The 24,673-nt window shown below is 45.2% G+C and overlaps 1 protein-coding gene across 1 annotated transcript; it reads left to right on the top strand.

Moving 5' to 3' along the window:
- The first annotated feature begins 1,996 nt into the window (after positions 1 to 1,996).
- Positions 1,997 to 22,677, top strand: SLC13A3 (solute carrier family 13 member 3). The gene is made up of 13 exons (XM_075721033.1): positions 1,997 to 2,006; positions 6,258 to 6,519; positions 6,884 to 7,047; positions 11,989 to 12,055; positions 12,776 to 12,961; positions 13,874 to 13,999; positions 16,443 to 16,538; positions 18,336 to 18,440; positions 19,440 to 19,537; positions 20,807 to 20,919; positions 21,249 to 21,410; positions 21,752 to 21,889; positions 22,492 to 22,677. The coding sequence occupies exons 2-13, from the start codon at positions 6,284 to 6,286 to the stop codon at positions 22,675 to 22,677; spliced, it is 1,677 nt and encodes a 558-aa protein (XP_075577148.1). The 5' UTR covers positions 1,997 to 2,006; positions 6,258 to 6,283.
- Positions 22,678 to 24,673: the final 1,996 nt, after the last annotated feature.

The following is a 24,673-nucleotide window of genomic DNA, read 5'->3' as shown; positions in this document are numbered from 1 at the left end:
AACTGTTCTGCTGGAAGGGGCATGGGGGCACTTTTAATGAGCTGTGCAAAGAGCTTGTTCCAACAGCTTCTAATGAACTCAATGTCTACAGCCTCTTGGCTTGGTAACAGCTGAGGCAGCCAAATCTGCTAAAAGAAGCTCTGAGCAGGCAAATAGGGCCCAATGCATTCAGAAAACAGACTTGACTTCCTCACTGGCATAGAGGAATTTAAAATTAACTTGGACGTAATGAGTCCTCCTGGTTAGAACAAGGAGACTTTAAGAACTTCCAGAAGAAAAATTACATTGCTTGCACTTGAAAGCAAAGAACATGAACCATCTCCAGGCGAAGGCATTGTGGGGAAAGGCAGTGATGCAAATGTAGGCAAGTGGGGTGGTGGGCTGGGAGTGGGGTGTCCTGGGAGGTGGAGGGGAGCTGGATCCGGGGCTGGAGAGCACGGCAGGAACACGGGCGGGCAGAGATGTGGCAGTCAGGAGAGCAGCCTGGCCAGGGAAATAAGTGATTGGAGCCTGATTGATTATATGTTTCATGCACGAAGTCCATCTCTGTTATGTATGTGCTTGGTGATTCAGAAAGGCCAATTTCACAAAACTGGAAGCAATGATTGGTTAAAGGAGTTAAGAGGAAGAACATCAGTGAGGAAAGAGGGGTGATAACTGGAAGTCGTGTGACTACATTTTAGCACATGCGCTGTGAGCTTCAGTCTGGACAGAGGGCAAGCCTGGCGCAGAGCAAGCTCGCAGAGTGATGAAGCGAAAGCAGATTGCTGGAAAAGGGAAGTTGACAAGAGTCAATATCAGTTGGAAGCCAAGAACCATAGAAAACATGAAACTGGCTGTGAAAGAATTGAGGAAGAAACCCCTGGGCAGGGTGATGAGCAGTGTTTCAAGTGTGTGGCACAAAAGGAATCTGACCCATGGTATTCTGTTGCCAGATGGACAATGCAGAAAAAGCCATATGCAGTGAAGCGTTTTTGTTCTGTACTCAGGAAAGTGCTTGTAGTGCAGTCCTGTATCATAAGAAGTTGTCTGATAATGAAATATTTTTATTGTGACAGTAACTAAAGGGAAATTAAAATACTTGCATCCAACCCTGGCTACTTTGAAAACTACAGGTTTAGGCAACTTCCATACAAGAATTTTAGAAGAGCTGCCTGAGGAGTTTTGTGAAGCAATAAACCAGGTGCATTTCTACAAGCCTCAAAGTAGATGGAGGTCACTGGGACCACTGGCTGCAGGTCAGGCTGATCTGGAGTCCCTCTTGGGAAGCAGATTCCAAAAAAGGGCTTGAGATGGCAATACGTAATTAGTTGAACACAGCTACGAGACTGGCTGCCCATAGCCAAGAGGGTTAATATGATATTTGTGTGTATGGGCATGTGAAAGTTGAGGAAGAGCAGTGAGGATCTAGCAGGCTGGTATTTGCTAAGGTTGTGGCTTTCACCAGAATGGCCTTCCAGTCTGGCTTCCACAGCTCAGAGATGGCTTTGACAAATTGGAGAAGTCTCAGAATGAGTAAAGGACTGGAGTAAGTAGGACTATGAGTAAGGCCATGTGATGAAAGGCTGTGGGAACTCAACGTATTTAAAGAAATAAAAAGGCAAGGAGTAACTTTATCACTACCTTGAAGGTGCATCCATCATGAGCAGAGTTTGGATAAGGGCGACCCAGGCTAAGGCATAAAGGAGGAGCATATAAGAAGATGCAGAGCATTGAAGCTGGCAAATTCAAATAATCACAGCATAATTGTAACAGTGAGGTTAATCATAGGAGTGGCTTACTAAACTTGTGGTGGGTTCACCATCACTGAAAATGCTTCTTTTTTTCTAATCAAATGTGGTGGATCTATATTAAAAACAAAACCAAACCCTGATGCTGAAATGGAGGTTCAAAAAGGGAGCCCTGTTAACCTCATACAGGGTGTCAAATCATCACACTGTGCTGTTTTAGCTTCACTGTTCATGAATGTTTGAAGGTGTTGCATCCATTGCTGCCTCCAAGAGAAGGTGTGAGCCTCAGACTTCTGAGCCAGGGAAGATTTTCTCTAAGATGCCCATTTCATTTTTGTCATTAGTTTCCTACGTGATCATGGTCAATTTGCCCGCTTTCCCTGAGCTTCAGCTGTCCTGTTTGTAAAACAGAGAAAATTATTCAGTTTTTCTGCCAACTACAAAATACTTCAAGAAGTTTAAATAAAAGTGTTTAATAAGCTTTATGTCTTTGTAGCATAACTCCAGAGCAAAATGTCTTCCCTGCAGCTCTTGCAGCTTGTGCCCCTGTGTTACTGGCCCCTTTCTAGCCACTCTGCAAATAGCCAGTGGGAGCAAAACAACCCTGCTGGCAGGAAGGTTGGTAAACAGGGCTTGGTTTATGTCCAGATTACATAATGTTTGCAGGAGCGGGGTTAGTAGGAATCAGATTCACATATCCATTGCATTGGAGAACAGGCAGTGGGACCAAGATGGCCAGTAGCACAGTCACAGCTGCAACGTGAGAACAGTTTGCGAGCGAGATGCTAAAAGCCACCAGTACTTTTTTGTACTGAGTAGTTCTGCGTATCACAGATAGGATGTTCCTTTGTGATGGTAGTGGGATAAAAGGGCTTGGAAAGCTCCAGTTCCAGCCAAAATATCTCTTGGCATTGGGATCGAGGTCCTGGAGGAGCCCTGTCACCTGTCTGCCACTCGTTTGCCTGGTCATAGGGCGGAAGGGTGATGGGGGGAGCCTGTGTGGGGATGGTGAGGCTGTGATGACCATGTGACACGCAAAGGTGGATGGAGAAAAACCAAAGCTTGGGAGCGCCTTTGGGTGCACTTCTTCGAGTGCTGGGTCAGTCTGGTGGGGAGGCTGCAGGCACTGGGCAGGTGGCACTGGGCTGCCCAGAAGCCACCTGGGGCTGGTGGAGAGCAAGGTCCAGCTGAAGCTCCTGATGTCCCCTTTCAGGCTGGCGGTGGGGACTGGTGGCTTATGCATGCCTGTGCCTCGGTGCTATGCCTGGGCGAGCTGGTTCGCCTTATCTGACCCACATTCCCTGCCAGCACCTCCTTTCCCTGGGGCACCTCATCTGCCCTACCAGGAGACCTCCTGCTCCCTCCAGCTCTCCTGCCCACGGGAGACTACCCCATGGCTTGGCTTCCTCTACCGTAGCTCAGCAGGTCCCCCAGTGTGGAAAATCCCCAGTGCTTTCAGTGCAGTGAAGACAGGATCTGTGTCTGGAGGAGCAGAGGTCGTTCCCAAGGATCTTGAGCAACAGGAAGGATAGCTGCTGTAGTCCAGAGCCACCAAGCACTTGCCTGGAAATCATTAAATGGTTATAAAATTAACCCAATCACAAGACTCATTTTAAAGTTTGTATGTGCTACCATTTTTTCCCCCTGAACTTTGATAGGCTTATTTTGCAAAAAATAAAACCAAACCTGCAGGGAGGTGAGAGAAGTAGAAGGAGTCTGGCAGTGACACAGCAGAGGGATCGAAGGATAAAGATCATGTGGGGGTGATGGTGCTGCACACAACGGTGTGGGCAGCCATGGCCATCTCCATAAAAGACCATTCTTCTGACATTTGTTAGCATTTATTGTTTGCATACTAATCAAACTTGCTGGGCACTGGGAGCATTGATTAATTAACGTTTGCAAGATATCTTGAAACCAAAAACCTTTCAATTTTATTTAGTTTGGTTCAATTTTATTAATGGGTTTTTTTGGTTTTTTTGGTTTTTTTTTTTATTATTCTGGGGAGTGCTTGCTCCAAATCTAAGATATTCTGAACTGGTCTTGTTCCTTTTTCAATGTTTTTCCTATCTTAAGTGAAAAACCTTTTTAATATAGGTGCAATTTGTCCTCTTTTGGGGTAGAATAAGTTGGATAAACAATACTCCATCTTTCCTTTTAAAATGGTTTGCTGTTGATCCATATAGGTTTCAAAATTTTGGGAAAATCCTCCATACAGTACTTTTCTGCCCTGTTTCAGTTCTACCCCTTGGCTTTTGATCTTGCAATGAAGATTAGTTATTAGATTCATGCTGTGTTTCATTGCAATGTTTTCCAGAACATTTTCCATACACCAGAGAATAAATATCCCTTACTTATAATTAGTTTTCTAAATCATACTTCACCTATTTCATCAAGTCAATTAAAGCCTTCACTGATACGCTCTTATATCAAGGCATTGTTATTCAGTTGCTCTACCCCTGTAAGAGGCAAAGTGTGTTTATTTTGCCAGTGGGAGAAAAAAGTGATTTGTATGGCCTTTAGAGATCAAATGGAAAAGGGCTTAATGAGAGCAAAGCTATTTCTTTGCTGTATAAAGAGTCAAAGGGCAATTATCAGTTGCCACAGGAATGAAATAAAAAAATCTAGTGTGCAAACATTTTAAAACATGATTCTTTATTTTTGCAAAATTTAGCACTGCCAGGTTTGTTGCTCTGGTCCTGCTGGTTTGGAGGAAGTGAAACCATGGGGAGCACATGGGAACTTTCAGGTGCCAGGGCTGAGCCCGTGGAACATAAAGGGTTTACTTGGCAGTATCTTGTATATCGTTTTACTGGGATCTAAAATTAGGACTGCAAATGGTCTTTAAACCCAGATCTTGGGAACCTCACGTGGGTGGCTTCTCTGTTATGAATGTATTAAAAAATCAAAGCAAATTACTCTCAGTTCTGTGATATTTGTGTTTCCACGTACACTGAAGCACTGGAGCTTTACTAGCAGAACTGCTTGTGAAATGCAAAGCTTGAGTGCTAAAAGCCAATTCAGAAATTCTGTCATTCTTGCCACTTTTCAAACACTCACTAGAGATGTATTGAACGATAAATCCGTATTGGTTTCAGTTTACTCAGCTTTGCGTACCCAGCAGGGTGTTAGGGTAGATTCTGCTCTTTGGCTTTCTCGATAACTATGGTCATTTTTTATCCTCAGTTTGTGGGTGTGTTACTGGGCTGGTGTCTGGTCTAGGAGCGTGGGGACGAGCACATTCAGCTAAGGCCTGGGGTGCATTTTTGCAGGTGGCCAGGCAAGTTGTGGCTCTGCCATACCTGCTTTGGTGCTTTGCTGCGTACTCAAACGCTGCAGCGGAGCCCACATTATTCCCAAAAACGCAGCTCCACTCAGTTTCCAGCCCACGCTGTTCCCGACCCAGCCATGGCAGGGAGCAGAGCCATCATCTCCCTCGCGAAAGCCCCAGCAAGCCCAGCCCCGGGTGCAGGGGAGCAAGGCCCAAGCGGAGGGACAGAAGTGCCTTTGAGTAACAATTCAACCTGTTCAACAGGCTGGAAAAGAGTGGGAAAATAAATAGCTCCGTGGCTTCCAAATGACTCTCGGCTGTTATTTATAGTGCTGTGGGCACTCTGCCCCACGGTCACTGACAATATCCCTGTTCAGCCCCGCCGTGACTGAGCCCAGCTCCGCGCTGGGCTCCCCCCTGCTCCCCCCTGGAGCTCTCCCCTCCTGGGCTTGGAGCCATTCTCCTGACTTCTTTCCGTCATTTGTTATTTCGGCCATGGCTGTCGTGACAAATGGCTTTGGTCTAGTTTGTGCCTCCTGGGCGGATGAATGAATTCACGCTGTGGTGTGGGGGCACTGGGTTTCTGCCAGCCTTGGCCAAGGCTGGGGCAATGCTGGGCATGGGCGAGCTCTCTGCCCTCAGGAAGCATCATGACACCAGGGCACTTGATTTACTGATTTCCGTAGGGACTAGGGTGGGTTGCCATGGAATGGTTTCTCACAGATCTCTTGGGAGATTCTGATCCAAGAAAAGAAACCTTTCTGTGTGCCTCCTATTGCAAATGTGGGGACTTGATACATCCATCTCTCAAAGCTGTTTTTCCATAGCCACGCAAAGCATGGTCTGTGGAAGTTGGAGAGAAAGCACAAACACTGAGTGTAGCAGGGTCAGATGTAGAGACAAATAAGGATGTTAGCAGCAGTGTCTGCTGGGGATTAGCACCCTAATTCAATATGTTGGGGCAGTTCCTACTCTCCAGAGCCTCCTTGGTTGATGCTGCCACCCTGCAGCACATAGGAAGCTCCAGCAGTCGAGGAGGATTTGGGTTTTGCTGTTGTCTCAGAGGATCAGCGTAAGTCCTGAACCCATACACAATGTAGGGGGGAAGATGTTGCACTTGATGGAAATGATTTGGGAGAAATACTGTATCCTTGAAGGAGTAATTGGTGCATTTTGCTTGTCCAAGTGTCTCCAAGTAAAAAAGTGTCTCTCTAATGCCACATCTTACTTTTCCTCTCTCCTCCTTTTGCAGGAAGGAAGATGTCTCTATGTGATCCTGCTGATGGCCCTGTATTGGTGCACGGAGGCGCTGCCCTTGGCCGTGACGGCTCTGCTGCCCATTGTCCTCTTTCCCTTCCTGGGGATCCTCCCATCTAACAAAGTTTGCCCACAGTATTTTTTAGACACCAATTTCCTCTTCCTCAGTGGTTTAATCATGGCCTCAGCCATTGAGGAGTGGAATTTACACCGCAGGATCGCGCTCCGGGTCCTCATGTTGGTGGGAGTCCAGCCAGCCAGGTGACTACGGGAGCAGGGGGATCTCCATGGGGGACATGAGCTACAGGCGCTCGGGAAGCGGCTCTGCTGTGGTGGGCTACGATGCGAGTGTCTCCCATACCAGGGGGCTGTCCACACCCCCTTTTCTCCTGCTTACTGAGTTTATTCAGCTATTTGCCTTTGCTCAGAGGCCAGCAGAGCACAAGGAAAATCATTTGGTTCAGCCCCATATTTGTGCTCCATCCAGTTACAAAATAGTAACAGAAGTCCTTTTTGCTATTAGTTTTGTTATCCCTGCACATGAGCTTTTCTTCCTATAGCTATAATATATCAGAGAACTAGCGAAACTGAAAAAATTCAGCTTTTCCTTTTTTCTCTCTTCCAGACTAATTTTAGGGATGATGTTGACAACGTCTTTCCTGTCCATGTGGTTAAGTAATACTGCGTCCACTGCTATGATGCTTCCAATTGCAAATGCAATTTTAAAAAGCCTCTTTGGGGAGAAAGACACATCTAAGGATATGAACAGGGAAAATGAAGAAAACCAAGGTAATTGAGACAGGGCAGTAGTATAAGGCAGCTGAGGTCTGCCCTGCTGCCATCAAATATGCCCCATTTTATTGACTTCACTGGCACAAGTACCAGGTTTCTTAGCTGCAGCTTGATCTCAGCGCTGGTCCCATTGTAATGCACACTTTATTACTGTGGTGGAAGAGTGTTGGCATAAAATTCTCTTTTATCCTGCCCCTTCCTCATGTCATGCAGGAGGCAATGCTTATGAGTTGTCTGGAAAAACCACGAAGTGGTGATGCCCAGCCAACCTGCTCCATAAATCCGCTGCTGGCACAAGTTGAAGTCCAGCTCCGTGGGCATGGTGGTGATGGGATTTGTAGGGATGCCTCTCTGCGGGGATAGTCAGAGCCAGGGAGGGCTGTAGATTGTAAACCTGGGCAGATGAGTGCTACGTAATGGTGCATTGCTGCACGGACAGGGAAGGGACCAGTCAGGCAGTGAGAGCAGGGCAAGGGCGAGGACAACGGCCCCTCCGTGGCAGCACACAGGGCTGCCGTGTGCTTGTGGACAGGTGGGTTCTCCTCTCATTTTCCTATTTGTTTCCCCATGAAACTGGAGCCTGAGCTGAAGGAGAAAGGGAGGGTGAAAGGGAAGGCTGGCAAATTAAATACCTATTTATAAAGTGCTTTGTGATTTCCCAGCTCGATGCTACTGCTTGGTGCTGTTCCTGAGCAGGTCATGGACAGGCTGGGTCAGGGGTATGCAGTCAGATAAGGTCTTCCTCCAGCCCTCTCTTCACAAGTCATTAACCAGGAGTTTGGGCTTCTGGCAGACAGTGATGAGAAAAAGTAAACCAGAAATGAAGTCATGAAGTCCCCTTTGCAGCTATTACTGATAGCTGGAGCAGTAGTCACGGCTTCTTTTTCTTGCACTAATTAGTAATTCTTCTGCCCATGTGATTCAAAAGCAATGGCTTTTTGGTTCCCTCTGAGTCCTAAGGCAGAAAAATGAGTCCCCAGAAGATTCAAGTATCTGCATACTCTAATAAAGATATAATTAATCATTCATCATTAATGTCTAGCAATCATGACATATTTACACTCCAGGTTGCTTAATCACGTTTGCTTTACGAATTTTTGACTGTTCACTTCTATTAAAATCAACCCCACTGACCTTCTTGCTATAATTTCTTGTTCTATAGAAGCACTGCGTTTTGTCAGTCTGCTTTTAACCTTCTTGACCCCATTCTCTGAAATGATTTGACTGTGTAGTTGTGACTGTAAATACGGTAGAGTTTGGGAAAACATAAAATCAAGACCCCCATTTTCCTAGACATTGGCAAGCACAAAATTAATGTCCTTGGCTCACAACATGTACAGTGGTGAGAGAAGCCAGAAAAGGCAAAGGGAGAGGCATGCAAGTAGAAGAATGAATAAAGTGATGCTTTGCAAATATCATGTGATGGTGTGATGATGTATTTTTCTTTTGAGGTAGACACTTATAAAAGTAATAAATACAAGTGAAGGAGGAGTCATCTGTAAAATGCACAACATCAAAATTCAGGTTTTCTTCTAGACTTCTTATTTGAACTTTAGTGTCCCAAGGTAGACTCATCCTTTTCTGTAGTCTTTCTGAATGGATGAGAAAAGCTGAGTTCCTTGAAGGAAGCCCTAAACCTGAAGTCAGTCAAAAGCAATGAATCTGATGTTACACCTAGGAGTGGAGATGTGAAGGTGAGCTTTCTGTAGGGGGTTCCTGTCTGTTGGGTGCCATCTGCAGTTGGGGCTGGTTGCACATCTCCAATGGGGCTGTTGCAGTTAGTTTTTTCACAGACCTGATGAAACCTGACTGAATGCACGGAACATGCATTTGAGAAAAAGGTACATTTCATAGCAGTACATTTCATTTCGTAGTTTACTTAATTTTTATAATCTAACTAAGTCGTAATCTGTGTTCCAAAAAAACCAGGCAGATTAATTTGTGAAGGGGACTGTATGTGGAAGCAAACCTTTACAATGGCATATGATAAGGTCAGTTTGCAAATCTGCTTGGATATGCTTTAGTAACACTGTAGTAGTGTCCAGGAGGCTAAAAAATACTTGGGTGGCTAAAAATATATATATATGTTAAAGAATAGGTTGCATGTAAAAGCATTTGATTTTCTGAAGAAATCTCAACAACTGTATGAAACCAGCTTTGTGAAGGGCTTTGCTTACACACACAGAGCCAGAATTAAAGTGATGTCTCTGATCAGTTGGTCACACTTCTTTGCTGATGAGAGAACCTCAAGGTTGCAATCACTTATGTGCGTGCTCAACCATGTGGGCAGTATGTTATAGACGAGTAAATATTTGCATGCTTGTGTTGTTGATAGCTAAAATTTGGTGTAGTGTTTTGTTCATTTTGATGCTATTGGCTACTGATGCAAGAATGCAGTTAGATGAGCTTTGGCAGCTGAAGACCAAGCTGGTTCTGGTTGATCAAAGCAGGGTTATAAACTGAAAACCAACAGGCTTTTTTCGACTTCCGGAATTTTCCTTTTGGAGGTGGGTTATAGATTCCCTACAATTCCGTCTGACTTCTCCAGTGATAGGTGTGTGACAAGCTGGAATCCACTGTGCTAGTGAGCCTGACCATCTCTCCTGCTCTCTGCCCACTAACCCATCATTGGCAATATTTCATTTCTCTGAGCAGCTTCTGTATCTCTGGGTAAAAAACACGAGAAAATATTTCCATCCTTTTTCTCCTGCATAGAGAATACCTTCTGCAAATTCAAGATAAACTGCAGTCAGTGCTTGAGCTGTTTCACTGGGTCGCAGACCTGGAAATAATGTCTCTAAAGGGGCAGGTGAAAAATGTGAATTTTTGGACACCACTGCCTGATTTGGCTGCCTAACCCCAGCCCATGCTGGCAGGGTATGGCCTCAGCACTGCTGCCTGCACCCTTCAGTGGGTGGAAATATTCCTTCTCAGGCCTTTTCAACTTTCTAGAAACAATAAAAATGTCATTAAAGACAAACTTTTCTAGGACAAGCCTTTCTGCCTCTAAGGTATACGAGATATTTGGGTGAAATGGCCACTGAATCTGTCTTGTACTGCTCCATGAGAGGTGCGAACAGCCAGATCCTACTTCAGTGGTCTTTGGCCTCCTGACTTACAGACCTGTAACAATTTTCAACTCTTTTTTTACAAGTTTCATAGGAAAAGTTTGCTCTGCAGCAACTCTGGCTTTCCTTTGCACAGTTGCCTTTTGCAGATCTTCCTTGAGAGGTAACTCACAGATGGTCCTGGCATGATGGGATGGGAGGTTGGGTTTAGCAGGGAAAAAATTTGAAAAATGTTAAGAGGTGAAATGTAATACGTCTCTTTGCAGAGCCAGCGCTAGGCTTGAGTGGGACAGCAGTGGTAAGAGGCCTTGGGCTAAATGTGTTGGGGGATCAACAGTCAGCCATGGGTTAACATTTTAACATTCATCCTTCTAATTACATCTCTCCATCGCGTCATTGTTGGGATGAAAGCTCAGCATGTGTGCGTCCAAGCCAATTAACTCCAATTTGGTAAATTAGCGATGTATAAAAAATGACTTTGCAAAACTCCTTGGTTCACTGAGCTGGAACGAGCTCTGTGTCCAGCGCACACGTGAGTGAGTCCAGAGACTTTGACCACTGGCTCCTCTCCATGCACTGCTTTTGGTTGCCAGTGCATATACGGGAAGAAGAGGATCATGGTTCAGACTGAGAAGGGGTGCAAGGAAATTTGGGGACTGGTGGGGTGGCAGTGGCAGGAAATGGGCTCTGCATGCAGTGGTCTGCAGAGCCCAGGGAGGTGCAGGGACACAGGCCTCTGGACCTAAAAATGTACAAAGAGCCCTAGGAAAGGCAGCAGAGGCAGCGGTGATGGGGAAAGGCCACGTGGGCTGAAGGTGAATAAAACTCACAAGTGCTCCAGTCCTGTGGAGGGCTATGGAAAATGGGGTTTAATGGCACACCACTACTCCCCACCTCAGGAGGTCAAGCCATGAGCTAGAACTAGAAATGCCACAAGCCTTAGTGTGAGATCTGGTAAAAAAGAGTGATTGTATTGCCTTTCTGTCTTTTGATTTATGAATTCTCCCATATGTATGTGTGTGGTAGGCTGATGCACACCTTCCAGTTTACTGCCACTGGGACAACACTGGTCATTCTGGTCAAAATATACCCTCTCCCCCAAAATATACCACCCCCCCACAGAGCCTGTGTGAAATATGCAGGAGGGTCCCTGGGAATCGGGTATGCAACAGAGTCCCCCCTGGGGTGGCCTTAAACTTGTGTTGGGGACTGGTTTCTCAGCCTGCAGGGTCTGTCATTTATGGAGGGGGTGATGGGCTTGGAAATTGTCCTTGCTATCAGGGTGGATTTCAGAGGACCTGGTACTAAGCCTAATCCCCAAATATGCTCCACTCTCATCTTTAAAGAGCGAATTACAGCTTTATGGTAACTTTGCACTAGGTGTCTTCAGAGGGCAGAATTCTCATCCCTTGGGTACGGAGCTCTGTGGCAGGGAGTGCTCCTGCTGTACCTTGGGGAACGTGCCTTACAGATATATCAGATCCAACAGTTTTTCTTCCTAAGAATGAGCTATGGTTACTCCAAAACACCCCTCTATCCCAAACCCATGACTTGATAAGGGACAACCTGAAACTCCTGGTCATGTTAGAGGATCCCAGAGTCCAACCAGTGGCAGCAGTAAAAGGACCGAGCACCTCTGGGTGTTGGAGAAGCTGGGTGCTGCAGTGGGACCCGAGTGGTGGCAGGAGGAGATGGGCTTGTTCATCCCCGCTGGGCGCTCCTGACCCCGTCCCCGTGGCACGAGCTCACCCTTCATTTGCACAGGCCCTCCTCTGTAAATGGCAGTTGTTTCCTCCATTCCTGTGTTTGGTTCAAGGAGAATTTTCTAGATGCTTTGAACTGTTTTAAAGTCCTAATCTTTCTTTTTCAGCATCTTTACAGCAGAATAAACTTTACACTGTACCAACTGAGATGCAGTTTCTGGCAAGTACTGAGGAGTAAGTTAACTATAAAGTTTGTATTAGAGAGTTGAGAGAGAGAATTATCCCCTGAGCTAGACCAAGTTTTAGGAATTTGAAATTCAATCATTGAAATGTTTTGATTATACCAAACGTCCCAATCACTAGCAGCCTGATGAGAGAAACCCTCCTCTGTGTGTCCAGCATCCCTCTGCATGTCCAAATAATTGCAGAGATTTTCCAGCCACTCTGAAATGGTAGCCAGAGGTGTCTCCTGCTGGGGAATCATGCCTTGGTTTTCTCAGGAACATCAAACATGTAAAGCCAGTGATGTAAAACCCACCAGGATTTACACACTGGTGATGATCCTGCTTTGATAACAACGATCGGAAGGAAGCATCTTTGCAGGAACAGATGTTTCTTTTCTCTCGGTGCTATGATTTTTTTTTTTTCCTTTTAGCAGTCCTGTGGACTTTATGCTAAGTGTTACAAGTTGCTGAGGGGCTGGGCAAGGCATGTGTACCCTCAGCTCCTATGGATGGGTGCTGAGGGTGCTCTGCCCTCTGCAAGGCTGCTGGTCCCACGTGGCGGTTCACCGAGCAGCCCCCTCTGCTGCACTGAGCTGCTTAGGTGTCCTTGAGGACAGTGTTAGCTTGGATTTCTAAAAACTGGGAATTTTCCTTCTGTCAAGGCTCTGAAGAGGCTGCGCTGTATTTAAACTAGGGCTTTCACTGGATTCTCTTTTGGACTATTTTAAAGCAAAGATCTGACGGAGGAGAAGGAGGTTGCCAGTGATGCTCTTTCAGACTTCAAGAAGGAGGAGGAATACAAAGCAAATATATGGAAAGGTTTCCTCATCTCAATCCCATATGCAGCCAGCATTGGAGGTACAGCAACGCTGACAGGAACTGCACCAAACCTCATCCTTCTGGGACAGCTGAAGAGGTATGGGAGACCATCCTGGAGAGCTCTGTAAATCCTGGAAAACAGAGACATGTTCTCCATCCCTGTAGGAAATTCCCTTCTGTGCCGAGAACTAGTTTGGAAAATTTATGCCCTTCCAGAACATTTTGGGAAACTTTGTGAGCAGATGAAAACAGGGAGTGGTTGCATCAGCCTTAGCTGTAACAAGCAGGTTTCCAGCGTACCCAGCCAGGCTGTCAGCCAAACCAGTGCATATGTGCTTCACCTTACTGATGCTCTTAATCCCATTGAATTTAATGGGACTTGACTGCATGCTTACAATTAATCTGGTAACTGTTTTGATGAAACAGGCTGTGTAGTGTTTTCTGAGCAACTATATCTGCCACTGTGTGGTAGAAAGGAAAATAAGGAACCCACTACTTCTGGCTTGGTTTCTTAGTCATAAAAGATGCCTCCTATGTGCATAGGAACAGAGATTTGTGCCATCCTAAGTGTTTGCAGATATTTCTTGACTTTGCTGGCCTCTACAAGTAGTGTGTTCAGTCTCTCCTAGGCATGTGCAGCATCCCCATGAGGTCCATGTTCAGACTCCCCAGCAGTTATTGTAGCAGGGTTTAATCCTGGGTGTTCAGGAGCATCATTGTATGAAAGCATCAGCCCGTCTGGAGAGATTTTCAGATCTTCCCTCGCAGGCTTGCACAGCTGGGTTGGGTGAGCTGTGGGTGGCAGGGTGGCCTGGGGGGTTGTCCCAGCACAACACTCCCCAAATTGCCTAGGGCCAAATAACTGCTAATGCACACAGAGGAGTAGTTTTTAAATGCACACTGTCAAGTTTGTGGGATATTTTGCTGCTGATTTCAGATGTTTCTTTAACCTTAAATTGAAGGGTTGTTTTCCCTTCTTGCATTAACTTGATTTTTCCCGTTTGCTTAGTTATTTTCCAGAATGTGATGTGGTGAACTTTGGTTCTTGGTTTATGTTTGCGTTTCCTTTAATGCTGATTTTTCTTCTCCTGGGATGGCTATGGATCTCCATCCTGTATGGAGGAATTAACCTGAGGTACGTTTATATTCACTATACATATACATAGTCTGGTTATATTTCACAGCATTGTGAAATCCATGTTCGTCACGATTCTCATACTAAACCTATGATATCACCCAGGATTGTCTCCTGGATGATGGGGGCATTTCATAACTAACTTCAGGATGCTCATGCATTTATTTTTATATTATATTATTATACATTATATACATATACTATTATTATACAAGTCATTTATTTTTAAGAAGCTGGTATGCAATGGGAATGTTTTAAGGTATCTCATAGTTACATATACTTTATCACTGAAATACATACGTGTACAGAGTATGTATTATATATTCATTCAGTTAAACATACAATTTTTAAAGGTTGTTTTACTGCCTGACCTAGGCTGGTGGAGGTCAGAGGCAGATTTTCATTGACAGAAGGGAAAGCAGGATCAAATTTTGAAGACCAGCATGAAATCTTGGTTCCCTTGGAATTAGTAGCAAAAATCTCATAGAACATAAAAGAGCCAGGATTTGTTCCTGGGGCAGAAACTTGGGTTTGGAACAGATTACTTCACAACAGGGCTTAATTTTACAACAATGTGTTAATCTGTAACTGAGAATAACATGTTTTTCCAGTAAGTCTTTGCTGGATACATGCAACCCCTGATATACGCTACTTAAAATGGTTGCAGCATTGCCATGCTGGGTTATTTGGAGCCCTTTTTCTCCATGCACACTCTCATATGTGATAGTAACAAAGTCGCAGTCCTGCTTCCTCCGGGGACCATACAGAATTTCTAATATTTAGAAAATTCTTTAATTGTTATTTTTAGTTAAAAATGCAAATAAAAGGGGGGATGGGGAAGAGAACAGGTGTCCAAATATTTACATTGTCTCAGAGACAGGAAAAAAATCAATGGGAAAGTTTCTGTCCAGAAAATGTCAAACGCCGGTCCTTAAATTGCTCGTGGGGCTTCACGGGAGGCTCTGTGTGCTGCTGTAGGATGCTCTGCCAGCTTGCAGCTGCTTAGACCTGCGCTGCTCTGCATCCTTGATGTGTGATGTGGAGCTTGCGTGATGCGGAGCCTGAATTCCCGCATCCTACAGTGAGGGTTGGGGCACAGCCCTGGCATCCTGCTGGCACAGCCCCGGACGATCAGGTGAGGGAAGAGGTAGCTATGCTGGCCAAAGCCCCTGGCAAGATGCAAAATTGCTCTTGTGCTCAGAGAACGTGATGCTTTTTGTTTTGGTTGGCTTGTCTCTGTTAGCACAAAGCCTGGCTTTATTGGGATAGCTGGGCCAGCACAGATACCAGTATTCCCCAGTGGTGAGGTGTCTCGGAAGAGACATTGCAAAGCTGGACAAGTACAGCCAAGTGTCTGCAGGAGTTTATTGGGCTGCTTTGACTGTAACGACTTGGGGATAGTGGCTGGACTTTCTATGTGGGCAAGTCCTTGGTGTCTGCAGCACAGTACAGGCAGCTGGACATTGCTGCAATAGCAGGTCAGCTTTGCTTGAATCCAGAAGATATTAAAAGGCTTAGGTATAGGCTGGCTGAGCTGAGATGAAGCTGCTGTTAATAACACCCCTCCAAAAAATAAGAAATTGAAGGGTCAGGTATATCTATTTGAGGTTCAGGAACTTCTGAATGATCAGCCATTCCTCTGCATAGAAGATCCAGCCACGATATCCCTTTGAAACAGTGAATGATTTAAGGAAGTGCAGGCACCGTGGGGCCGGATGGATGCATCTGATACAGCAAGTTGGGGCTTGTAGGTTTAATCAAGGTCAAGTCAGGGTTAGAAGCCAGGTTCAGTGGCATGGGATGTGATGGGAGATGAAGTGTGAGATACGAATGTGTCATTTGTATGCACATGCTACAGAGGAACAGACTGCGTGCAGTCAGTGCAGCCAGGCTAAGAGGCTTAGCCAGGAGCACATTAACATTCCTGGCCAGTTAGAAATTCCTCACATTTTTGTTGATTCTCAGCAGCATCCTGGGATCACCCAGGAAATTGCAAGTGAATTGAGAAATGGACAGATTCAATTTCCGTGTCACCCTCTTCCTAGTTGTTCTGCCCAAGTAGGTATCTGCTAGAGATGAGGAAATCCTGCAATGTTGGGACTTGCTTTTGGCAATCACAGCCCATGCTGGACGAAACAGTTCTGAATAGAAATGAGAGGAAACTTCCTAACCTCTGCAGGGTCTCCTTTATATGAATGCAGAGAGAAAGGATATATGAAATAGGGCCTTATTGCCTGTATCTGTACTGGAGACCTCATCATCAGTCTTCACGATTTGAAGATAATGCAAACTGAGCCACCAGAGATGTGCAGCTCTGAAACTTGCAGAGCAGGCACCGGAGAAGTACACCGAGTCATACACACACTGCATTAGAAAATGCAGCATTTACTGTTGTGTCTGTTATGATAGAGGCATGTAAAGATATAACTGTATTTGTTGGCAGGGGCTGGAGAACAAAGAAGTCAAATATAAGAGTGGATGCAGAAGCCCGAGCCAGAGAAGTGATAAAAGAGGACTATCAGAAACTGGGTCCAACAAAGTGAGTCATAAAGTTGGGACTGAAATGAGAAAGAAATCAAGTGGGTTGGAAATGTCCTGTCTTAAGACTGGAGAACTGGGGGAAATGGAGTTTTTTAGAAGAAAATGAAATAGATGTTTCCATTCAGAGTGTTTGTCACCTGCTGAAGTTTGCTTTTTGCATGCTCCAGCCTCTCCACCTTCACTAACAGGAATAACAGCTGCAAATAGCAGCTTGTACTCAAATCTTCTCAAGAACAAAGTTCGTATTACAGAGTGAATTCATGCTGGGTTGTTTAATTACTGTTTGTAATTTTTCTACTCCAGGGACAAAAACAATCCTGTGTGCCTTATGTACTAACCAACAGACTGAATTTTGAAGGTTTGTGCATACCTGTTGTGCGAAGTAGGAAGCATTTGCAGAGAAGGCTGATGAATCATATGATAGATATGAATCCTATGGATTGTGGATGTACTTTAAGAAAGCTTAATAGCTGCTCAAAGAAAGTATGTGGAAAGAAGGTCAGATCCATGTCATGGAATACATTATTTTTTCTGAATAACTCCTTCAGCTGTATTAGGTGAAGAAAGAACAAGACACTTGTAGCTTCTTATTGTAGTTTCTCAAAGGTCTTGTCTTCTGGAAAAAGCTTGGTGCAAATTGCAATGATGGGGGTCATATTTTGGAGAAAGGAACCAGCAGAAAGAAACATGAGTTCTAGACTTATGAGAAATGCCAAAAAAGGGCAAAGCAGAAGTTGAATGTCTCCAAGAATCAGACCCTAGGTATGTCAAACCAGCCACTGGTATTCTGGGCAACGAGGGCTAGTGAAGGGTTTTGAAACTGTAGGTTTTAAATGGTCTGTGTTTCTCCATCTGTAAAATAATATTTTCATACTCACGGCAATGCTGTGAAGATTCAGTGATGTTTGTGTCATGCTATCGACATTGTAATTATTGCTGTTGTGTGGAAAATGGAGTGGTTCTTCAAAGACAATTGTCTGTGCCTGTGCTGTAAGTGAAGGAAATTGGTTTATTTGTTCCATTCAGTACATTATCGAGCAGCCTGCAAAATGTCTCTGAAAGAATCAAAGTCTCACTTTGAGGTCTAGGAGTGAGAAAGTCCATTAAGCCGTGCTCTACCAATTTGATTAGCAACCCCGTAACTTAAAATCAATGCAGGTGGCATTTTCCCAATGGGTTAAATGCCCTTCCTTGTGCTTGGAGAGATTTTAAAGTGTTTTGAGGCATTGTCTTGGTTAAATCTTGACTCCACTGGAGTCAAGCCTGATACTTAGCAAATGATATTGCCATTTCCCCTGCTGTTTGTCATGCGTCTAAGGGATACTGTTTAGGTTTTGACCTTGAAGTTTGTTCCTGCTGTCTCATGTATGGTTTGAGTCTCAGCCATCCTTTTACATTGCTTGAACTGGAGTGAAACCATTCCTAGCTGACCGTGCCTTAGGGACATCCCAGAGGGTAGCGGTAAGAGGAATGACCATGAGAAGCTGCTTGGCCCTTCCTCTCTGCCGTACCCAGAGGGTCAACCTTGCGTACACCTGTTGTGACATCTGGTCTGGGCATTCCTGATGCCTGTCTTGCCTCTTCTTCCAATAAGAGATAATTGCTGGCAAGTATCAATATTTGCAAATAGACTTACAGTCTATTTCAGTGTTTCACTGTAGTGAAACATAGTTATTTTAAGAAAACCAGCCTAACTTCTCACCCAAGCTGCTGCAGCCTGAGCTCAATACTTGTCCTAGCTTGCATCCACCTCTTTAGCACATCAGCATTTTAACTGCATTTCTTTTCATTTTAGGTTTGCAGAACAGGCAATTTTCTTCTTCTTCTGCATGTTTGCGATTATGCTTTTCTCCAGGGATCCTAAATTCATTCCAGGTTGGGCAAGCTTCTTTGCACCAGGGTAAGATTTTATTTTCATTCCACTGTCACATTTTTTCAATAGCATTTCCAAGTCATTGAGATTCCTGGGTTTCTGATTGCATTGCTTAACACTATTACTCAGGTTTTCCTAGAAACTGAACTTCAAGTGGCAGAGCCAGCTTTATTGTTTCTGTCTCCTGGAGGAGGTACACGATGCCTGGTGGGAAGTTGGCATGTGTCTATCTGAGGCCATGCCTAGGGTTTTAATGTTGGGAACACTGTTTATAGGTACATTTACAGTGAAATACTGAATTCTGGATGCAATCCACTGATTTCACTGGGGGTCTGGAGACTGAAGAGAGACGGCAGGAGCTGACCCCTTTTGCTATCCTGTCTGTTTGGCAAATTAGTCTCCCCTGTGACATCCATCCCTTGGGAAGATGAACGGATATAGCAGTTGGAGAATGCTAAAGCTCAGAGAGGGTGTTGCTATTTCTTAACAGAAGAGACCTTTTTTTTTTTTTTTTTTTAAATAAAGCCCTAACTTAATAAAGGATTCCTTAATACAGCAAAGTAGTTATGGACTTTCCCCTCATCAGTTAATAGCTCCTTACAATCAAAAACATGCTTAAGCTCTTTATTGGATAGAGCCTGCCTTTCACCTTAGAACCTGAGCATTTTGGAAAGAGCCCATATAAATAAGATGGTCTGGGCTCTGCCTTCCTTCATCCCTGCAACAAGCTGGGGAAACTTGACCTCACAACCCCTCATGGACTGACCACAACTCCGCAATCAGAACAGCCAGAGCATCAGTGTGGTGGGGATTAGATTTTGGTTTTTAGATTTGCAAGGCAGTTTTTCTAAGCCCATCTTAGAAATGTGGCTCAACAGGGAATTAAAAAGAAAAGAACTCTGGACAGTGAACATTATTCAAACCCGATGGAAACTTGTAATCTTCTTTGGTAAATCCCTGTTCTCATGAACTTTGTAATTCTACAGGCTTTTTCTTCTTACCAGTGTTTCTGCTGCTTTTGGACAGGTTTATCTCAGATGCGGTTACAGGAATCACCATTGTCATTATACTGTTCTTCTTCCCTTCTCAAAAACCTTCCTTCAAGTGGTGGTTTGACTTGAAAGGTGAGTAGGAGACCCCTCTGGGTAGGGACTCTTCCCTTGCCTGTGCTCTGGCAGGGCAGGCATGGAGCAAGAGCCAAGACTATCCCACCTTGGACCTGTACCGGCCCACAGCAGCTGTGCTGGCAGTCTGGAGCAGCGTGGTTTGAAGGTGCAATTTGATCATACAGAGGCTTTTCTTCTGAAGTACTAGAAAAGGTTCAGCAGTCACTGCCCTGCTGCCAATTGCAGGAATGACTCAGTTGCTCATGTAGTTGTCAGAGATGATGGCATGGTGGGTTGAAGCGAACTGGAATCGGTGTTGATTTACCATAGCAGACCTGATTATGAAACAGAGGTTTGGTTGCTGACTCCCAAACAGCTCCTGTCCCTCGGCGGGGGAGCACAAACCTCTGAGAGGGCAAAGCTGGGCGAGTTGTCCATATTCAAAAATAGGGGCCCTTCCTCAGTTCCCAGCTTGATTTAGAATTTAAACTCCTAAAGCCCAAACTTTCCAGCAGGTTTTGGTACCAGGAGTCTTTTCAGATCTTGAGTCTGCCCTCTGGAGTAGCAATGAGATACAAATTTTAATTCATAAGCCACTTGGAATAAGAGATCATCTCAATGTGGAGATGCAGCTGGTGAAGGCCCTTCGCGGATGGTGTAGCACTGCGTGGGGTCTATGAGAACAAAATAGCATCTGCTCTGAGTCATGCACATTTATTGTGTTGTCCATGTGCAGGAAGATGGTTAATCAGGCCTCCTCTGGATAAAATGTGTGCCTTTGTTCAACAGAAAATCACAGTCCCATTAGTGCATCCTTCCATATGACAGAGCTCACTTCGTCATGTGTTAAGAGATGGCCTTTAGGGGAGATGAGCTCTTTGCTATAAAACTCACTGGCTGTTGAACAGCAAGTGGAAAATTAATAACATCTTCATAATTCAAATGGATAAAAATTTCCTCCTTCCACGGGCTCCCATCTGTTGAGGACAATGTTTATGTCTGTTACAGAGAGAAAATTAACCTGATATTAAATGGTCCCTCAAGAAAGCCTCAAAGAAAACTTCAAGTGCTAGGATTTCTTTTCCTTTTTTTAAGATCTGATATTAAGTTAAATGATCTTTTAATTGTATAGCTTAAGAGACTCTATATGTGTATTTTAACCATCAGCAACTCGTGGTTAGTGAGCTTCAGCACTGATGTCAGGCTCATGATATCATTCTGTCAGCTGATGACTGCCATGCTGCTCTTTGGGTGGGTGTTTGACACGGGAGTTTTCTCTTCATCTAGCACCAAACACTGAGACACAACCCTTGCTGACTTGGAGGAAGGCCCAAGAGACAGTGCCCTGGAACATCATCTTGCTGCTTGGAGGAGGCTTTGCCATGGCGAAGGGCTGTGAGGTGAGGCCCACTGCAGATGCCACGTTGCAGTCATCCTGCCCAACAGAGTTTGATTTTATCAGGGTGTCACTTGGTTCTGGGAAATTTGCATCTGCGGGGTCACAACGCTTGAAGGACATGTTCCTCAACTCCTAGAGACAGCAATGCAGATAACTAAGGAGGTTAAGAGAATGTGCAACTCCTTTCAAACTGCTTGCTGTTAAATGCCCTGCGGACACTGCACATATGTGCTTGTGTGGGTCGGTGAAGGTTGTTCTAGGAGAGAATCGGTTCACATGCAGGGATGTAGGAGCTCTGCCCTCCAGCTTGTTTGCTCTCCCTTTCTGCAGGAGTCTGGTTTGTCTGTCTGGATAGGAGGCCGTCTGCATCCCTTGGAGGGCGTACCACCGCCTGTGGCTGTCATCCTCATCACAATTGTCATCGCCTTATTCACGGAGTTTGCCAGCAACACAGCCACTATTATCATCTTTCTGCCTGTCTTGGCAGAGCTGGTAAGATAGTCCCATGGCAAGACCAGCTGCTCCTCTGCTTCCCTGCTCTTGGATGGGCAGGTTTGTGTCATGTCTGTGCTGGGACAGGCACTGTATGGTTCTTCTGCTCCTGGGCTTCAGGCACTTTGAAATCCTTGGGAGCAATGCAGCAAGTGCCTGTAGCGTAACATGGATACTGAAGGATAATAATCCTTCACATGTTGTTGGTGAGACACGTGATTATTTGTCACAGAGTGTGGGACAGGGTTCTGCACAGTGCACTAGCTATTTGCATTCTTTGATGTATCTGTCTATGACTCCGAATCCCGAAGGTGCAATTTCTGTCCTTTCTGTTTTTCAAGGCCATTCGTCTGAAAGTAAATCCCCTCTATTTAATGATACCAGGAACTATAGGATGCTCCTACGCATTCATGCTGCCAGTCTCAACACCTCCTAACTCAATTGCATTTTCTTCTGGACACTTGATGGTCAAGGATATGGTAAGTTCTTTTAGATACAGAAAATGCTGAAAACAATCAGTCTGAGTGTTTAAAAAAGGAATTTTCCAGGAGTGTTACTAGTTCAATGTGTACTACAGTAAAAAGACAGAAGTCTAATACTGTTCTCATCAGTGTTTGAAGGCACAGGTATACGGAAGGAGCCTGTATAAAGTCTGGCCCTGTGAAATTTGAAGCCACTGTGGCTCCAAATGGTGACAAAGCTGGTCTTGAATGTGCTCACCATCTCCCAGATCCTGCTCCTGTTCCTGCTAGTGTCAGCAGCTCAACTTTCGTAGGTTTCTGGGTGCAGGAAAAGTTCTCCAGTGCAGAGAAATAAAGCTTATGAGTAAAATTAGGCTCAGTCCCAGTTCCTGCTCACATTCCTGAGGCTAAACAGATGTTAATGTTTTTGATGGATCAAAGCTTGGTAAGCATCTGCAGAATGGCCTTTGTGGTTTAAGTAAGCCTGCTTAAGATGTTGCTAATATTAACAGCAATTAAGCCTTCCATTTTTGTAATGTTTATATTCAAATATCTTCATGCTTCACATGCTGTAGATGTCCAGTCTAAATTCAACCGTTGTCTTTGTATTTCTTTTATAGGCAAGAACTGGGTTGCTCATGAATCTTATGGGAGTTCTCCTTCTTAGTTTGGCTATGAACACATGGGCCAAGAGCATCTTCCAGCTGGGGACCTTCCCTGCATGGGCCAACATCCATGCAGAAAATGCCACCTCACTCTTGACAGCTGTAGAAAATGTCACTTTAACCGCACTAAATAAAATATGAACAAAGCCACCCCTGGGGAAGGACTCACTCACTTAGGACTTGGGCACTGGGATCGTCAGAGTATGCACAGGAGGAAAGCCGCGTGGCTGTTCACACTGTTGGGACCCTCTGGTTTAATTTTATTTTAGAAATACTGGTCAGTGTCACAACATCCATTTGTTATTTTCTCTGAAGATCTTTCCCCACCTTCCACAGGTACCAATCAGACTCTCCCAGAGTCCATCTGTCATAGGTGGTTGTTAACTGGACAACCCTGTAAGTGTCGAGCATCTTTGGGTAGATGCCTCTCCCCCCATGAAAGCTAGCAAGCTTTTCTGGTCTAGCTTCTGATACCCTACCTCGTTTTGGAGAGTAGCCCTGGGACCAGGGTGGAGGCAACTGGATTATTTATGTGCAACCCAATGTGAGTGAGTGTATCAGAATCTGACTGGGGGAAGGTGGCATGGCCGGGTGCTTCTAGCAGGATGTGAAGGAGGGCATTTCATTACCATCTCATGAGTAATTCTCTCATGGAGGATGAAGACTATTTCTTCAGGTTTGTGCATGAAGGGGATGATTCAGGAGATGTGTTGGTAGGACTTGGTGCCTTACTCCAGGCTTTGGAAACAGGAAGGTAACAGTTTGTTTCAAAACATGTTCAGTGTTTTGAAAACCTGGGACAGTAATTGCTGCCTGGTTCTTTGCACTGAGTACGCAGATGGGGGTTTGGGACCAAATTGATTTCTGACGTAACTTTGGACATCGGTGGTGTTTCACTGTTGGTGAATGTGGCCAGTCTGAGGTTTGTGAGGTTGACTCACTCATGAGTGACCTGCTGAGTCACAGGTCAGTGGACAAGTTGCATTGGAATATTATTGACATTTCTGAAAAATAGGCTTTGATTCTTAACATCTTTTTAAATCAGATTGCTTGGGTACTTTCAATGAAAGTATTGCAAATTGACTGTGATTTTAATCACCATTTTATCTGATTTTTTTAATGTTCTGTAAGAATCTAAAATATTTAATTTAAAAGACCAGTCATTGAAATAGATGGATTGACAGATGAAGGATATGATTCTTGGTTTAGGGAGGGTGAGTGACTGGATCCCTGTACCGGGACAGATTTCTCTGACAATGTGAACTGGTGGAGCTGGCGAGGCGGACAGGCCCGGGGTAGGGATCCAGCACATGCCCCCTGCTCCTGTGCTGCTGATAAACCCCGGGCCAGGTGGGAGAGCTGGCAGGGTGACGCTCACCAACCATGGCTGCTGCTGCGGGGGATGGCCCTCGGGTGGCATGGTAGGTGGGGACTCATGGGGGTTGAACCAAAACCTCCAAAACCAATTGAATGTGGAACTTTGATCAGTCAAGTCCAAAAAAATCCTTAATGTTCAACAAAATCCTTAAGTTCAACAAAATCCTTAATGATTGTGGAAAATGTACAATAAAGCACATTTGTTAGCATGTCACATTGTCCTGTTTGCTCTGTAGATTGAAAGGAGAAATGAAAAAGCTGAGCCTCTCCATCCCCTAGCTTCACCCCCTGGTTTGGGCAGTGGTTCCCCAGGAGGAGCAGGAGGGCAGTGAGGTCTCCCTCCCAGTCTGAGCCAAAATGGAGCCCTGTTAAGCAGAGGAGCAATGAGACTGGCAAAGCTCCTAGTCCGGCATCTCAGGGCTGCTGTGCTTTAGCACCTCTTTAGAGGTGCAGCCCCGGCAGCCGCCTTTGTTGGGGATACCGCGCATCACTGTCCTGCTTCCCCGGGGCAGCTCCCTGCTGGCTGCACACTACATTTGGGCACCGTCGCTCTGCATGGGTGCTCCTCATCATGCCTTAGTGAAGATGGGCTGAATGGTGAAGGGAAAATTGTTCCCTGCAGTTCCCTTTCCCAGCCAGCTGTCCCATGGACGGTGCCGGGGAACAGGCTGTGCCCTGCGTGGCCGGGTGCCGCAGGAAGGATCCCCACTGTCCCGCTGCCCTGCTGCGGCTGGAGCTGCTGCTGCAGAGGATCCGAGTC

This window comes from Pelecanus crispus, chromosome 14, assembly GCF_030463565.1.
Source record: "Pelecanus crispus isolate bPelCri1 chromosome 14, bPelCri1.pri, whole genome shotgun sequence".
NCBI classification, from domain to species: Eukaryota; Metazoa; Chordata; class Aves; order Pelecaniformes; family Pelecanidae; genus Pelecanus; species Pelecanus crispus.
The sequence above is the reverse complement of the archived record's forward strand: the minus strand, read 5'-3'. Positions and strand labels throughout refer to the sequence as shown.

Excerpts from the sequence above, each read along its gene's own strand:
- SLC13A3 (XM_075721033.1), top strand. The coding sequence starts at position 6,284 with ATGGCCCTGTATTGGTGCACGGAGGCGCTGCCCTTGGCCGTGACGGCT. Across the intron at positions 19,538-20,806 it reads GTGGTGGTTTGACTTGAAAG|CACCAAACACTGAGACACAA; the intron begins GTGAGTAGGAGA and ends CTCTTCATCTAG. Across the intron at positions 20,920-21,248 it reads CCATGGCGAAGGGCTGTGAG|GAGTCTGGTTTGTCTGTCTG; the intron begins GTGAGGCCCACT and ends CCCTTTCTGCAG.